The sequence below is a fragment of the Brassica rapa genome, chromosome A08, assembly GCF_000309985.2.
Source record: "Brassica rapa cultivar Chiifu-401-42 chromosome A08, CAAS_Brap_v3.01, whole genome shotgun sequence".
Lineage (NCBI taxonomy): Eukaryota > Viridiplantae > Streptophyta > Magnoliopsida > Brassicales > Brassicaceae > Brassica > Brassica rapa.
The window spans coordinates 13,373,218-13,391,935 of NC_024802.2; the positions used below are offsets into that span (position 1 = coordinate 13,373,218).

Sequence of the window (18,718 nt, forward strand, 5' to 3'; positions counted from 1 at the left end):
TTAAAATCAAGTTTTAAATTACAAAACAAATTTTACGAACAGTATGTCTATGTATTTTATGGAGTAGTAGTGGGATTATGGGCTTTAATATATCTATCCCTAATTCTAGTATTTAAATATAATAGATTTTAACAGAACAAGAATATGTAATATAATTTTATCCATCACAACCTAAAAGCTTAGATTTGGTTATTTATAATTTTGCATAAGCTTTTTATTAAATATATTTCAAATAATACTATCATAAAATTTATAAAATGTTGTATGACACAACATCTACTAAAATTTAAAATAAAAACCAAAAATATTATAATTTAAAGTATTTTGAAAAATAAATACAAATACATCGAGGAAATTGGACACATATACATAACAGAAAAAATAAGTTTATACACATAATAATAAATATGCTAGAATATTATGTATATTTTATATAAAATTACATTTCTTACTCTTAATCAACTTCAGCTGTTTGATCATCCATGCATCTTTTTTTTTTTTGGTGTAAAAAAAGTGTTTTTACCTCTTTGCCGGGAACCTAAGCATTGTAAATAGTCTGGCGGAAGTTACAGCCGCAACCCCTTTACCACTAGGCCAACTCAACGTTGGTATCATCCATGCATCTTTCATCTTTTTCTTGCTTTTTTTCTTCTTTTCCCCTTCTCAATTTATTTGATATATATCTTTTGGATCAAATATATGTCAACCAAATATTTATCTCGGTAAAAACAAACAATATTTTTTACATATTTCATAATTTGAAAAAAATTTAATCGGATTTTTTAAAACGTAAATTTCCAGGATGTACATATTGGAAATCAAAATTCACTGAATACCCATGTAACAATACCGAAAAGCGATATGACATTTTGTCATCAGATTTGACCACTTTCACTTTTGTTGCACAATAAATCATAGTTACACTAATATGTGTTATAGTATAGATTCAAAAGTTTCAAATTTAAAATTCTCTCTCTCACGTGGGAAAAGTGTTGTGATTTTGGAGAGACTGTTAGCCACAGTGTATTACGTAAGGTTTTTTTTTTTTTTTTTTTTTTTGGTAAAAGTATTACGTAAGGTTTAGAAAAGTTGTTACTAGTAATCACAAAAATAATTCAACAACCATGTCAATGTCACTTATGTTATTTTGTTATTTTGTCTGCAACTCTTTCAATCTAATCTTCTTGTATAAATATATTAGATGATAAACTGCAGTTATGCATGGAGTAATTTATATACTAATGTTTTCATTAAATAGTTTTAACATTTTGCAACATTACAATTTTTATCGATTGTAAAATGACGAATACAAATGTTGGTATCTTAAATACATCATTGTTGTTGAAGAGTTAACGTTAATACAACTCATTTAATTATTTTTAAGACTTCATATGCACTAAACAAAATTAAGTTTTACGGCTGACACAAATCACAAAAACCAGATAGGCAACATCGATTGTAAAATGACGAAAGAGATTAGGTTTTGTACTCTCGATTTGTTTACTATTGATTCTCCATAAGTGATTTAATTTGCTACATTTATAAAATTGTGCTTTCGTATTGTTTCACTAATATGAGTTTTGTTTTTTTCTTAACTTCTTCTTTGAATTCCGTGAATTACATAAGTTTTAATTTAACAAGATGGACATCTGTAAAAATTATTTTTACTCCATATACATATCTAAGAATCAAAAGTGTATTTCTGGGATTGTCATGATCAAATAATTTAAAAAATAATTTATATACATAAAAGTATATACATTAGAATACACACATAAATCAAAACAAATACCTTTTTATTTATTTTCAATCATGTTTTTGGTAAATAAATAAAACAATCATTTTACTTACTTTATATGATATATAATTATTTTTTAGTGATATTGACATAGATATATATAGTATTTTCAATATAAATAATTAACATTGGCACTTCCTACTCATATGATTTTATTAATATTTGTATATTTGTTGTAACAAAAATGAAAACCGTTAATCAAACAAAAATTTATCTGAGATTTATCAATACAAATTTCAAAATTAAAATATTAAGATCTCAATAATTTTTCAATGCAAAATTTTAAATTAACATATTTTTATATAGTATATAATTTAATTTAAATGATATTAATATATATATATACATATATATATATATATATTAATGAGACTTCATATTCATACGATTTATGATCATTTTTATCTTGCTTGAATAGAAAAAAAATTAAACCATTGATCAAAAAATTTCCAGTGTGATATTTTTACCATTTTTAGTAATTTATAGTCGTTTTATAAAACTTAAAATATAACATATAAGAAAAAAATCTAATTTTTTAATTATATAGTTAATGTGATTGTTTATTTCCTTTTAATAGTATAAAATTAAACAAAAAAATAGAGAAGATACAAAATTGTCATCAAATATGTTTTATTTATAATCATTAATTATCACATATATGTTAATCATATTAAGTAATTCTGTAGCTTTTATTTAAGAAATGAATTAAGAATATTTTTTTGTACACTAACCAATTTGATAATTAGTTTAATAAAAAAATATAATATTTATTTATTTAAACCAACTTATTTTTCTAAAGATTTGAAGAATCAGTGATGACATTTACCCGATTCTTCTCTGATATATTAATAAAAAGTATAGTATATATATATTTACATGAACCAATCTTCCATCAAAATTCTTCTCTGATACAGGATCTCTAGTTTCTAAATTTTGACCCTATACGTGTAGTGTCGTACTCATATCTCTCTAGCTCTCTCTCTTCTACGTTTATGGCAGCGTTAGAGACTGTAGGGCAGTGACAATTCCACCACTTGCGTGTGTAAGCGGAGATAGAATCTTAAAGGGATCTTAAAAGTATCTCCCTTTCTTCTTACCCATCTCTCTCTCTATTAATGTTTGGGACTCTCGCTTCCGGAGAACTCGAAACCGCCAGATTGAGGCGTGATTTAGGGTTTTCATGCGGTGGTATAAGAATGGAAGGCGAGCAGACGCAGAAACTCGTTGTGGGGTATGCTCTGACTCCCAAGAAGAAAAAGAGTTTCTTGCAGCCCAAGCTTGAAGTCCTGGCTAGGTAACCAAACATAACACAAATGTTACATACATAGTTTTCAAAATTGTGTTACAATCTTCGATGTGTTTCTTGTCCCGAGACGAATGTTCGTTTGATTGGCGTATAATACTGAACCGACAATGTGTTTTCCACTTTTAAAAGGATATTTAGGACTTTGACATTTTCACTAGATTTGGTTCTTGTTTCCTTACTCCTGGTATAGCTATATTGTTTGTTTGCATGATTCTATTGTGGAGGACCATAGCCACTAGCAATTGTCTTGTCATGTGCCATGTTTTTGTCTTTAGCTTGCTTAGACTTACACTAGTATACTTGTGGTATCAGGAACCTTGTTTCTATGGGAATATTCCTTCTTTTTATCCTTTTGGATTAGTCTCTGTTGGAGTTTGACTTTACCCTCCTTTAAAAAAATGCATTTGATATTTTTCCTTTTCTATCGCTTGGAAATCTTCTTCACCCACATGGGTTGTTTTAGTTAGAACTTAGAACAATGACTAACTCTTACTTAAAATTATCTCAAACAAGGATTCTATAGTTCAACCACATCCCACATGGGTGTTTTTAGTTAAAACAATGACTGGTTCTACTTAAAAAATATCATGTTACAGAATCTCTCAAACAAGGATTTTATACTTCAGGGATAAATCTTTCTTAGTGAGTCGGTTTGACGTCTGGTCTAGTACTTTTGCTTCTTTCTAATCACCCCATAGCTTTCAGGCTTTTTTCTTTTTACAGCAGAGTGTTTGAACAAGTGTTAACAGTACTACGTTTGTATGTCTATTTTAGGAGAAAAGGCATTTGCTTTGTCCCCATTGATTTGAACCGTCCACTCTCTGAACAAGGGCCATTTGATGTCGTTTTGCATAAGGTTTGTGAGAATTATAAGAATGCTTTCAACTGAACCTTTTTAAATATGTATTTCTGCTAAAAATCTTATGATTTATGATTCTGCATTTGCAGTTGCTAGGAAAAGAGTGGCAAGATGTTATTGAGGTTAGCGGCTGCCTTTTGGTGTGAGAGTATTTTCCATGTAATGAGACTAGTGTGGCAAACACAATATCTTGTTTGACAATCTCATGTTAGCCTCTCTATGTTTGTAGGATTACCAGCAAAAACACCCGGAAGTGACTGTGCTTGATCCTCCAGGTGCAATACAACGTATACATAATCGACAATCGATGCTTGAGGGTTTGGCAGATTTGAACCTGTCTGATTGCAGTGGTAATAATTCACATTTGTTATTTATACATTAAGATCAACCACTTTTGTAAATTTCTCTATAAGTGATTTTGGTAAATCTTTGTAGGCAGCATTTTTGTTCCAAAGCAAATGGTTGTCTTGAAAGATTCAGCATCTAGTGCTGATAGAGCCGTAGAAGCTGGTCTTAAATTTCCATTAGGTAGAAAAAATTTCAACATATATATTATTTCCAATAAACTTGGTCCAAACTTGATTCTTGTAACTTTGTTCCAGTTGCAAAGCCACTCTGGATCGACGGAACTGCAAAGTCACATCAGTTGTTCTTAGCTTATGACAGGCGCTCGCTTGCAGAACTTGATCCACCTTTGGTCCTGCAAGAGTTTGTTAATCATGGTACTATTGTGTTTTACGTTACACTTTAGTATGCAATTGTCTCAAACTATAGTATGCATCCTAAATTCACTTTTTGGTGTCTCAAGGTGGAGTTATGTTCAAGGTTTTTGTGGTGGGTGATACTATAAAAGTTGTGAGACGATTCTCTCTACCGAATATTAGTAATTGTGAAAAAGGCAAAGTTGATGGCGTCTTCCAGTTCCCAAGGGTTTCATCTGCTGCTGCTTCAGCCGATAACGCTGACTTGGACCCTAGTGTTGCTGAGCTACCTCCAAAGCCTTTCCTAGAGGCCCTTGCAAAAGAGCTACGAATCTTATTGGTATATAAACTTGCTGCTTCTTCACATTTTTTTGCCAATCAAGTCTGTTTTGTTTTAAGTTGTTGATGCTTTGTTTTGAATAGAGACTTCGGCTTTTCAACATAGACATGATCAGGGAACATGGGAGCAAGAACGTGTTTTATGTTATTGACATCAATTATTTTCCTGGTTTGTATTTGAAGCTTTTCTGTACGTAGTGTGAATATGATTTTGTCAGATAGATGAACTTATTGTCTTTGAAATTACATTTACAGGTTATGCAAAGATGCCAGATTATGAGCAAGTTTTTGTAGATTTCTTCCACGATATGGCGCAAGCCAAACAGAAGAAGAGACATTGTAAATGAAGAGCCTCTGAACTCATGCAAGGAGCTGTGAGAAAAGTATAATGACTAAACTAATGATGGATTTGTACAGAATTAGCTCTCATCCCTTTTGGAAGCTTTATGAGATGACAAGTTTTGATTAGTGATTCTGAGTATTTTTTCAACAACTCAAAACGTTTTAGAGAAGTTGCTAAGGATTCGAAAAAAAAAAAAGAAAAAAAAATTGCTATAGGATTCATTTTACCACAAAAAGTCATCATCAATATTAGGCCTTACTCCTTAGCAATTGTCATTGAACCCGAAATCTGAACCAAACACTAGCAAGGAAACTTAAAGATTCAATCTGCAATATATATATTATGTAAAATGGTATTTTGAATTACGAATATTATCCAAACTGGAAATGAATCCAAAAGATACTCAAAAAATTTGAAAAACCAAAAAAAAAAACTTGATCTAAAAATTGAAATTAGTATCCAAATAAATAGTGAAAACATAAATAAATATTTCAAATATTTAGTTTTATGTTTATTTTGACATGATCGAAATATTATTGACTGGAATCGAATGAGTTCAGATCCAGAATAGATATCTGGCATAGATAAATTTAGTTGAATCCAAATTATTATTAACCAAACATGATTCATACTTGAATGGGATGGGACATGACATACGAGGCAAAATCAGTATGGCCAACAGAATTTCGGTTAGTTACATAAACCAAACCAAACCAAATAAACCGGTTCAATCAAATTTGATTTCGTCAACTCTTTGTTTCTAAAACGCAATCCTTAAACCTTTTCATCTCTTAGCTACTCTTCTCCTCCCAACAATGTCTCTGCTCCTCCGAACTCTCCCTCTCCGACCTTCCCTTTTCCTCTCCGCCACCGCCAACGCCGCCGTTCTCTTCCTCTTACCCAAGCTGAGAAACCCACTTCCCCGAACCCGAAGAACCTTCTCCAATTCCACCGCCGCAGCCACCTCCATCGACTCCGTAGTGAAACCGCCTCCTCTTCCTCTTCCTCCGTCTCTTCTCAGGTGGGTTTCTCGCACAGAGCTTTGCGGTGAGTTATCAGTCGAAGACGTTGGAAAAAGAGTCCACCTTTGCGGGTGGGTCGCCCTCCACCGAGTCCACGGAGGTCTCACTTTCCTTAACCTTAGAGATCATACAGGCATTGTCCAGGTCTTCCATCTCAACTAAAGTCTTCAACTTTGTATATTAGTATTTAGAAAGTTTCTTCTTACCAATGCACTTAAGTTGTGTTCGATTCTATTCATTTTGGGACTTTATGTTTTGTTAATGTTCGAAAGTTTTATAATTATTAGGTTAGGACGCTTCCTGATGAGTTTCCTGAGGCGCACGGGTTGATCAATGACATGAGACTTGAGTACGTTGTTTCAGTGGAAGGTACTGTTCGTGCTAGACCAAATGAGTCCATCAACAAGAAAATGAAAACAGGAGTTGTTGAGGTATATGCTTTCTCTTCTTTCATTCAGCTCACTATATGTTTTGGTCTTTCTGAAAGTTAGTAGGTTGTTGCATTAGGTAGTTGCAGAGCATGTTGAAATATTGAATCCTGTGAGGTCAAAGCTTCCCTTCCTCGTTACTACTTCTGACGAGACAAAAGATTCGATTAAAGAAGATATTCGCTTAAGGTGAAATATTAGCTATCTTTCATGGTTGGTCTTTTTTTTTTGCTTTGAAGCTCCAAGTGCTTAAATGATGCTTTTGGATTTTGTTTGTTTATTGGTAGGTTTCGATGTCTTGATCTACGCCGTCAGCAGATGACGAATAATATTGTTCTTCGCCATAATGTGGTAAAACTGATTAGGAGGTATCTAGAAGACTTGCATGGGTTTATTGAGGTACTTCCTTCTCCATTTGAAAGAGGGTCTGCACAGTTCTTTTGGTCTTACCTAGTTTTTGTTTTTCATCTTGGTTTGTTGTTTGTGTTAGATTGAAACTCCAATACTCTCTAGATCAACTCCAGAAGGCGCTCGAGATTATTTGGTTCCCTCAAGAATTCAGGTGCATTTGTACTTCTTTTTATCTTGATTTATTCGCTTTAGAGAATGAAGAAGCTTTAATCATAGTTTATAGACTGATTCTATCAAATGTCTCTTTCGAAGTCAGGAACATTTTATGCTTTGCCCCAAAGTCCTCAGCTCTTCAAACAAATGTTAATGGTCTCTGGGTTTGACAAGTATTACCAGATAGCAAGGTATGTATGAATATGATCTTTGGCTCTAAAGCATGGTCTAGAATAAGACTCCCTAGCATACGTGGCGCATCATGCAAATGATTTTTCTTTGGTACTTATCAGATGTTTTAGAGATGAAGATCTAAGAGCTGATAGGCAACCTGAATTCACTCAGCTTGATATGGAAATGGCTTTCATGCCTATGGAGGACATGCTCAAGCTGAATGAGGATCTTATTCGTAAGGTAAGGGCTCCATTGAGCTATGTTGATGATGTTTTAATCTTGTTACTTCGTAATGTGTTTTGCGTCCTGTAATTCTGTTCCTCATTTTCTTCGTGAATCTCTTCACTTTAGTGATATTTTGGTAGTGCGTTAGAGAGCTATTTTCCATATTTTGTACAGAAGCTGTGAAGTCTATTTTAATGTTTAAACTCCCAAGTTTTTGAAATTGCAGGTGTCAAATGCTTTCACAGAATCGTCTTTCAGGGTTTTCACGGAGACCCTTGAAAGTGTTATGTGTACCTTTGGGTGCTAAAAAATATTCAAACTCAGCTCTCAAAAAAGGAGATGTTTACAATGAAGCAATAAAATCTGGAGCGAAGGGTCTACCGTTCTTGAAGATCCTGGATAATGGTAAATAGATATATCATGCCTACTGCTATATCTCTGTCATTCTTTTATAGTAACATTCAGTTCTGATTATATCTAAACTTCTGATGCAGGCGAGGTCGAGGGAATTGCAGCATTAGTGTCTAGTTTAGACCCAGAGGGTAAAGCAAACATTGTGAGACAATGTGGAGCAAAGCCTGGTGACCTTATTTTATTTGGAGTTGGTCCTGTTACTTCTGTTAATAAGACCCTAGACAGGTTAAGACTTTTTGTTGCCCATGACATGGATTTGATTGACCATGTAAGTTCCTCAATTATCCAGTCCATTTTTTTCTCTCTCTTAATGATATTTTATAAGATTAATGACATATCATGTTTTATTATATAGTCCAAGCACTCCATTCTGTGGGTAACAGACTTCCCAATGTTCGAGTGGAATGAACCAGAGCAGAGGCTTGAGGTCTGTGAGTTCTTAATCTGATATCTTTGCATGAGATGAGATTAATGGCCAAATATGTTGTTTGCTAATATGAAATTACCTTTTCTCTCCAGGCATTACATCATCCATTCACAGCTCCTAGGCCTGAAGATATAGATGACTTACCTTCTGCAAGAGCTCTCGCTTATGACATGGTCTACAATGGGGTCGAGGTAAACAAAACAGCTTGGCCATTTACTTTTTTATGAAACAATGGTTTGGGAGATTTCTTTGATACGCTGTCTTAATTTATAATAGATTGGTGGAGGAAGTTTAAGGATATATAAGCGGGATGTCCAAGAAAAGGTTTTGGAGATCATTGGCATCTCAGCTGAAGAAGTGAGACTCATTTTCTAAATTGACATCTACAGATTGTAAGCCTTGTCTCATGTTTTCTTTTCCCTGCAAACAGGCTGAAGCGAAGTTTGGCTATCTTCTGGAGGCTCTTGACATGGGTGCTCCTCCTCATGGTATGTAAATTTACACAGGCTTCATTGATTCAACGTGTCCTTTCATGTGTCGGGATATTTAACGTACACCATAATCAACCCGTCACTTTCTGCCTTGGATCTTTAAGGAAAAATGGGATTAAATTTGTCTGACACTTTGTTCAATAACTTGATGGCACTCTTGTGATGATGCTGTTGCTGAAGAAGATTGTTCAAGCATGGTTGATGAAGCATTAGTATTTGATATGTTATTTCAGGTGGAATTGCTTATGGATTGGATAGGATGGTGATGATGCTGGGAGGTGCGAGTTCCATAAGGGATGTAATAGCTTTCCCAAAGACAACCACAGCGCAGTGTGCCTTAACCAGAACTCCCTCTGAAGTCGATCCAAAGCAGCTCCAAGATCTCTCCATCCGCACCAAATAATAGCTCTGAGAAGATGATCAAGTAGAGATGTGGTAATAATAGTATATCGGAGGCAAACCTCTTGTCCACATCTTCTATATATCCTTAACACCATTGGTTATTGATTTTACAGAAATTTGTATGGATATTAGTATATTACTTTTTGAAACGATATTTGAAGAGTTCCCACTTGAACATAAAAGATAAAAAAATTACCCACAATAAATTTTTTGAGTTGCTGATTATTGATGTATCTTATCTATACTACAACACGTGGATCTTGTTCAGATATTCATGTCTTCCTACGGGTGGAGAGAGAGGGAAAACAGACTGAGCTTCGATAAATCTACAGAGAGAGTTTATAATAAGGGAACAAAGAGGGCAAACTTTGGAGAAAAGAAAGAGTGCAAAGGACATTGGCAAGGCCCAGACAGAAGAGGGTCAACTGGTCAAGCGAAGACTACTCCCTCATTTTATTATTTATTTATTGGGGAATTAATTTACAATTATTGACAAAATTTTATATAAATATTTGCTGTGATAATTATGTAATCTTTTGAAATATCCTCAATTATCAGAACTCATTCTAAATTTGTAATCGTGAAACTGAAAATAATTTTGGAAAAAAAAACATGTCATTTTTTTGTTTGGAATGGTGAATCCTCTATGTAGATGTAGTACGTAGATATTGTTCCTGGTTATAATAGCACAACCTTGTATGTCTTGAAAAAGGATTTATAACAAAAATATACATTTCCAAACAAAAAAAATCTTTAGATGACAAAACCTAAAATTAAATAGAACTATAAAGGCATGATCACTGATAAAAGAAATATTTTAATATAATATAATATTAATAAATAATAACGAATAATTATATTAAAATAAGTAGGTTAATTTTAAACTAAAAGAAAATTTGTACAATTACAGAATGGAAGTTTCTAGCAAAATTTTAAAGTATCTAAATTAAAACCCGTTTTTCATATTTCTCTTACTTTTTTTTCAGAAAGTAATTCCACGAAATCCAATGAGAAACTTCCGTTATTAGTATCCTTAGATATTCAATTAATCTGATTAAGATGCTTTGTAAGAGAATGATTTCAGCATTGAAAACTTAATATGTGTATGAGTCATTCTTGAAGTGGTCAAAGTGGACTAGACAATGGATCAAGACCACAACAGTCTAAGAAATATATTTGTTGATTGAGCAGGTAGTAGTACACATTTGATATATCGTCTTATTTGTGCTCTTTTTTTTTAGGGTCAACCTGCTCTCTTTTTTTAATAAAACATATGTATTTTCTAATTCCAATTAATGAGACCAAACTTTTATTTTTGGTTCAAAGATAGGAGAATTTTCTATAACTTACACAAAATCAAAACATAGGAAAATTAGTTGATGTCCCACACCATGTGCAGACTAATATATTTATATATCTAATAATTTTTAATTCTAATATTTATTTTTAATAATTTCGATACAAATTTAGATTAATATTAAAATTATAAAACTTCAATATTCATACTGGTAATCAATGTGTTAAATTACCTTCTTTTGTTTCATATTTTTATTTATGGGATGTGGATTTTGGATCAAAAATATTTTCTATAGTAATAATCAAATTAGGAAACTTGGATTTGAAATTAAATACTTATTGTATTTGGACTGAATGTATTATAATTAATTATAACCTATAAAATGTTAACAAAATAACAATAGCCTAGAAGTATTCAATCCGGTAAAACTGAACCATTTAAAACCGAACCAAAATGAAGTAAATAGTTTTGATTTGGTAGTATCAAATAAACCAAATGCGTATTATTTTGAAAACTCTAGTATATGGACATGGTTTAGGATATTAACCCATCCAACCGAATAAACCGATTAATTAAAATATATTAGTATATTTATATATAAATTTATAATAATCTGTATTTTGAACAATATTTTCAATAAAAAACAGAAAATTGGCTATAATAATAGTCATTAAAACCATAAACTAAATATAAGATTAACATAATTATGATACTATATGTAGATACTATTAATATCAATTGTTAATATATATTTAATTAAATGTTTTAAATATCATAATAATTATATATTAGAATTTTAAAAATAATAGTATATATATAGGTAGAATAGGTTAATATTTATTAATTATCTTAAAATATTATGATAAATTTATATATTAAAATAAAAAAATTAAATAATATTATAAGTTAAACTAATGACTTATCCTAAAATTACGGAGAATATGACAACTAAACAAATTCACTAAGATCATGGAAAATATGATAAGGAAGTAAATTCACTTATCAAATAATAGTATAGATTTCTCATTGTGTCACGTTTTCAATTGACTATAACTTACACAATTTCAAAACTTCGCAGAATTTTAACTTTATCCTAAGTTTGCTGCCAATTTTCAAATTTACTTTTGTTTGAAAGATAGCTATTTTCATATATACCTTAAATCTGTGATAATATTAAAATAACTTTCCTAAAACATTTATAAATATTAAATAATAATTTATAAAAGTTAATAAACCCAATCACACCTTTAAATACTAAAAATCCTAAACACAAATGTTAGAGTATTTGATTAAAATTTTTTTTTGAGAAGTGGTAATCGGCATATTTTAATCAATTTCTCTCAAAACATTGTGAAATGTACGCACGTTATCTATGCTTTTAGACAGGTCCGGCTCTGGCCCAGTGCTGGAGGTGCATTTGCACAGGGTCCATTTTTTTTTTAACTTTTTTCAGCTTAGTTTAGGATCCTGTTAAAAAAAGTTTTTGTATAAAGAAATAGGTGTCAAAATTTGTGTAGTACATGACCTATTTTATGTTTGAGACGGGCTTGGTTTTAGATGTGCAAAAGGTGATATATATGTTTTTTTTTTTTTAACTGAGGTGATATATATGTTCGTAGAGCTGACAGTGATGACTATCTAGGACAGCTAGGGGGGATGGAACAATATTTCTAAAATTATTAGTTTTGGCTGTGGATTATATATTTTAGAGTAAAAAACTTGTATTTTTGGTTCAAAGATCGATTTCTTCCATCAATCGCCTAGTTCTCGATAACCAAGGTGATGAAATAATAGCTAGTTCAGAATTATGTATTTCTAGAAAAAAAAAACAGCAAAATGAAAACGGTACATCGATCTATATTAGAAAACATATTATAGAGAAAATAAAAATTAAGCTAAACGTTTGGAAACTCTTTAAAAAGGATTCAACTAATGGTTTGGAAACGCTTTCATCAAAATGCAGCTAACGATTTTGAAATTCTTGGCATATTATCACAACTGAAAAAAAGGAGACTTGTACATACTACATAGCAAACAAAGCAAGTGCATGCCGTAGCATTGCAGTTTTCTTATTCCATTATAGAAACACACGCATAAATATGGTACAAAAGACGACCGGACCAAACAAACCAATCATTATTAGCTTATATATGAACAACATAGAAACAAACAATAAACACATAGACTTGGAAACATATTCAAAGGAGGGGGGATCATAGGTTATTTCCTTTTAGTAAGGCCACTGGCCAACAATGTTACCGGGAGGATCATAGTTGCAAGTAATATAGGTTCCACCACTGATGCAGCTCACTTTTGCGAGTCTGCCCAATGGTATCGATAAGAGCCTGAGGTACCGGAACCAAGTGATCATCTTCTACATTCTCATTAGCCTAATATACATTAAAAAATTGTCACTATATATATCTAGCTATCTTGGAGAATACAGTTTCAAATAACAGAATCACACAGGTTTGTAATTACCTCGAAATAACTCGCAACCAACTCTGAAGCTTTCCGTCCGGATAACTCATGTCCAGCATCACCGAGGAGCACAAAAGACGCCTGATCATCACTATCATGCACAGATATCTTGGCCAGGTACCTGTGGCATGTGCAGAGTTATAAGTAGTGCGTTAAAGTATAAGAATAAGTACAGCTGAGTCACTTACTGTGCATCACCAACAATTTCGGTTTTCCCACATTTCCTACACATAAGGGTGGTAGGCCCTTTGGTTGCCTTAGTGTGGCACCCACCACAGCCTATGTAATACCAGGATGAACCGTGCACAACATCAGCAATGGTTGCTATGCACTCAAACCAAGCAACCTGCAAGATGTTAAACAATCAAATAAGAGACTAAGACTATCATATTGAATGCGTTATTCATTGATATTGTATAACCTTGGCATCTTCCTGCTTCATATAGGAAAAGAGATCGCCTATGGTCACTGTCTCAGTCTTGGTAACAACGTCTGCATTCACTCTGTTGGCAACAGCTAAGTTCGCGTTCATCCTGAAGCAACCGTCCAAACATCAATTACATCGTGGAATAACAGCAGCCAAAATTTAAATAAAGAACGCTTACAAAGTGAGATACTCTTCGGTTTCTTGAACATCAGTGTCTAAAAATACGCGTGATGACGTCATAGAAGAGAGAGCTAGGGCACCTATAACAGATCCATTGTTATAATACATATGAGAAGTTTTAATGTAAAATGAGATGTATAAATATGTGTATCTCTCTATTTGCTATCTCTGAACCTATCGGTTACTCATAGCTATTATGCTCCAATTTATACCAAAAGCAGTTCTACTACCAAAGCTAATCTAAGCAGATAAGATTCCTTGACCATCATATGTACATCTTAAACAATAAAAAAAGATTACTAATACGGACCTCCAAATCGTTTCGGGTTTAGAGTAGTGACCAAAACAACACGTGCGGTTCCTCCAGTTGCTTTAAATTTCTCACTAAAATCCGATGCAACCTTGTCCCATAGGTACAACTTGATCACCGGATCACTATAACATAAAAACATGTGTATTAAGAGAGACAACATGTGAATATGAAAAATTACAAATTAGCTTACTCATGTGTTTGAACATGGAGTAGGACGCGGCGTGATGAAGCTATCTCGGCATCATCTAGCATGAGACTATCACTGAGAACCTGCCCATTCACAAGCTTGATATGGCCAACATAATCTGCAAGATAAAAAAACATACTCAATGCTTCATATATCAGAAACCCAACAATGAAACCTAAAAATTGTAAGTGTAGATCAAACCATTATTCTAGACAAAGAATCCTGAACATACTTGATTGATTTAAACGCATTATATAATAGTGGGAACTTACCATAAAGATCCCCTTTCAAGTCGCAGGCAGCATCGAACTCCTCATATCCATGAATCCGGAACCGGTCCTCAGGGAAACAAACCGGACTGTCCATTAGATCAGAGAGGACGGAACTCGATGAGAATGTGACGGTGAAACTTGGTTCCGCAACACGATACAAAGTCTTGTTGTTAGACCCGTAAAAACTGTTGAGTCTGTAAAGGCCACCAACTCTCAAGCGTGCAAATAAGTGTCTATCCTCCCAGCTGGGATGAAACCCTGGATGACAGTCTCCTGGTTACATCAGTAAAGAAAATAAATCAGAAATGCAAAACATGAAATCTTTGAAACGCATCAACAACAATATTATATTTACTGTTCTATCAACAAAAGCAAACATTTGCTTTAAATTCATAAAAAATAAAATAATAGAACAGTAAGCTTGAATCTAAAATGTTTATCAGCATCTTGTATGAACAATTTCTAAACAAAACTGTAAGCAAGAATTTGGGCTATACCTCTTGTCGATGAGAAGCATCTCAAGACCGAGAAGCACCTTTGACACAACATTCCGAGCTTCCCAAAAATGGATCAACCGAAACCTCAGCTCGCCGTCATGAGACCCGTATTTAACATCTTTGAAAGCCACCAATTCGGTAGAGACAATGGCTTTTCCCCTGACGCTAGAGGAGACAGCGGCTTTGCCTCTAACTCCTGAAGAGACACCAGTCTTCGAGCTGTGAATGATCGTATCTGCATAGGAATACAAACGTTTCCATCATCAAAAAGGGAACTAAAAATCCACAATTTCACATGCTTTTCTATTTTCTGTCGTATAAAAATTATCTTTTTTTACATAATCATTTTGTTCATCGTCATAGCTTCATACTCTCTATTTTTATGGTAATCAAACGGACTCTATAATTTCATAAGGAAACGATAAGGTTTCTTACCATTGGGGTTCTTCGATTTAGATTCACCGATAAAGACGCCGGAAGAGACAGCGGTTTTGCCGCTGAGTTTAGTCAGACCGGAGGTGACCGACGCTTCGCCTTTAGCTCGCTTAGAGTGGGGATCGCCTATTGAGTGGCCGGATGAGACATAGGGTGTTCCGATGGGTTTGATTGGTCCGGGAGAGGAGTCAGACTCAACGGCTTTTGGTTTTTCAGAGGTGGATTTTCCGTAGGAACTCATTGCAACAAAGCTTAATCGAAATAAGACTTGGATCAAGAGTTGTATAAAAAAAATCCGAAGGAGAAAAGGCGGATTAAGAGATTTATAAACAAAATCTGGAGGAGAAAAGCAAAACGAATCCATAAATGAGTGTAAAGAGAAAACGAAGTGGAGGATGTATTGATTGTTTAGGGGGCAGATCGCGAAACGGATCGAAGAAGAGGAAGAGCAAAGGGATGAAGAATCGACAAAGGGGATCAAAAATCATCTCGGGTATTAGGGTCTGAGAAATGCGAAAGAGAGGATCGAAATAGTGTGGTCGTGACTTTTTATTATGTGTTGGGCTTGAGGCCCATTCGTATCAAGTATGTTTTGTTTTAAAATAAACACGGTAAGCCCAACAGAGGCAACACACAATGACATGGCAAAAATGGTATATCCGATTGGTTGATTAAAATGGCTTACGTGGACAGCCTAGTTGAGGAGGATATCCCCCTTTTATTACTTATCTGATTGGCCCATTTATATGATCTATATAATTTTTTAAATAGGTAAGATGTTTTGTATATTTGTGTAAAGCCCAATTCAATAAGATAATATGTTTGATTTAAATTAGGCATGCGGGTTCGGGTAGTTCGGAATTAGGATATAGTTTGATTCGACCAAAATCTGGCCAAATTAAACTGAAATTTTTTTGGTTCGGTTTGGTATTCAGGTAGTTTGGTTTTAAAAATTTTTACCGAAACTAACCAAAGTTTTTTAGTTTCGATTATATTTCAGTTAAAATTTGGTTAACTTCAGGTAATTTTACTGAAACAAAGCAATTACTGAACCGAGAACCAAATGTTTTTTTAAACCTCTTGAATGGAACCGAGCTTCTCACCAAAATTTCAGTTTGGTTCGGTTCAACATCTCAGGCCTCATTTAAATAGTAACTAAACTTATGTTTTAATTATATAAATAACTGATACCTTCAAATTAGTGTCATAAAATGCCAATTTACTAAATTCATTATTTTTATTACTTATAAATTTTGATAAGATATTTAAATAATATATGAGTTACATACAAAACAATTTTCAAGTTAATTGATCTTTCAAAATCATCTAATAATCAAACGCAAATCCAAATAAGTACTACTAAATATATAATAAGAACCTACAAATATATATTGTGACAGTTTGAAACGATTAATTAAATGACAAACATCTAAACTATAACATTATTGTGTTTACAAAGTCATGTAAACATTTTAAGAGATGGTTGATGTACATATATTTGCACTAGTATTATAAAAATAAGAATATATATATAAATATGCAAACGAATACCCACGGGGTTGCGCGGGTTAAAATCTAGTTTTAAATTACAAAACAAATTTTACTAATGATATGTTTATGTATTTTATGGAGTAGTAGTGAGATTTTGGGCTTTAATATATCTATCCCTAATTCTAGTGTTTAAATATAATAGATTTTAACAGAACAAGAATATGTAATATAATTTTATCCATCACAACCTAAAAGCTTAGATTTGGTTATTTATAATTTTGCATAAGCTTTTTATTAAATATATTTCAAATAATACTATCATAAAATTTATAAAATGTTGTATGACACAAGTTCACAACATCTACTAAAATTTAAAATATAAAAACCAAAATACTATAATTTAAAGTATTTTGTAAAATAAATACAAATAGATCGAGGAAATTGGAACACATATACATAACAGAAAAAATAAGTTTATACACATAATAATAAATATGCTAGAATATTATGTATATTTTATATAATTTTACATTTCTTACCCTTAATCAACTTCAGCTGTTTGATCATCCATGCATCTTTCATCTTCTTCTTGCCTTTTTTCTTCTTTTCTCCTTCTCAATTTATTTGATATATATATCTTTTGGATCAAATATATTTCAACCAAATATTTATCTCGGTAAAAACAAACATATTTTTTACATATTTCATAATTTGAAAAAGTGTAATCTGATTTTTTAAAACGTAAATTTCCAGGATGTACATATTGGAAATCAAAATTCACTGAATACCCATGTAATAATAATGAAGAGCGATATGACATTTTGTCATCAGATTTAACCACTTTCACTTTTGTTGCACAATAAATCATAGTTACACTAATATATGTTATAGTATAGATTCAAAAGTTTCAAATTTAAAATTATCTCTCTCACGTGGGAAAAGTGTTGTGATTTTGGAGAGACTGTTAGCCGCCACAGTGTATTACGTAACGTTTAGAAACGTTGTTACTAGTAATCACAAAAATAATTCAACAACCATGTCAATGTCACTTATGTTATTTTGTTATTTTGTCTGCAACTCTTTCAATCTAATCTTCTTGTATAAATATATTAGATGATTAACTGCTCTTATGAATGGAGTAATTTATATACTAATGTTTATTCATTATATAGTTTTAACATTTTGTAACATTACAATTTTTATTGATTGTAAAATGGCGAATACAAATGTTGGTATCTTAAATGCATCATTGTTGTTGAAGAGGTAACGCTAATACAACTCATTTAATTATTTTTAAGACTTCATATGCACTAAACAAAATTAAGTTTTACGGCTGACACAAATCACAAAAACCAGATAGGCAACATCGATTGTAAAATGACGAAAAAGATTAGGTTTTGTGCTCTCGATTTGTTTACTATTGACTCTCCATAAGTGATTTCATTTGCTACATTTATAAAATTGTGCTTTCATTTTGTTTCACCAATATGAGTTTTGTTTTTTTTTTCTTAACTTCTTCATTGAATTCGGTGAATTACATAAGTTTTAATTTAAAAAGATGGACATCTGTAAAAATTATTTTTAATCCATGTAAATATCTAAGAATCAAAAAATTTGAAGAAAATCACCGGCAAACTCTATTCAC

At 32.4% G+C, this 18,718-nt stretch overlaps 1 protein-coding gene, 1 long non-coding RNA gene and 1 pseudogene across 2 annotated transcripts; 2 read left to right on the forward strand and 1 right to left on the reverse strand.

Annotated features, from left to right (window-relative positions):
- The first annotated feature begins 2,385 nt into the window (after window positions 1-2,385).
- Window positions 2,386-5,615, forward strand: LOC103834460 (inositol-tetrakisphosphate 1-kinase 2-like). The gene is made up of 9 exons (XM_009110526.3): window positions 2,386-3,092; window positions 3,879-3,960; window positions 4,053-4,085; window positions 4,193-4,313; window positions 4,399-4,491; window positions 4,566-4,685; window positions 4,772-5,004; window positions 5,088-5,172; window positions 5,259-5,615. The coding sequence occupies exons 1-9, from the start codon at window positions 2,914-2,916 to the stop codon at window positions 5,348-5,350; spliced, it is 1,038 nt and encodes a 345-aa protein (XP_009108774.1). The 5' UTR covers window positions 2,386-2,913; the 3' UTR covers window positions 5,351-5,615.
- Window positions 5,616-5,862: 247 nt separating this feature from the next.
- On the forward strand, window positions 5,863-9,718 carry LOC103834543 (annotated as a pseudogene).
- Window positions 9,497-15,145, reverse strand: LOC117127200. Its single transcript, XR_004450021.1, has 2 exons — window positions 14,382-15,145; window positions 9,497-14,313 (listed from the first exon to the last, which is right to left on the reverse strand). It is a non-coding gene; the product is annotated as an uncharacterized LOC117127200 (long non-coding RNA).
- Between the last annotated feature and the right edge of the window lie 3,573 nt (window positions 15,146-18,718).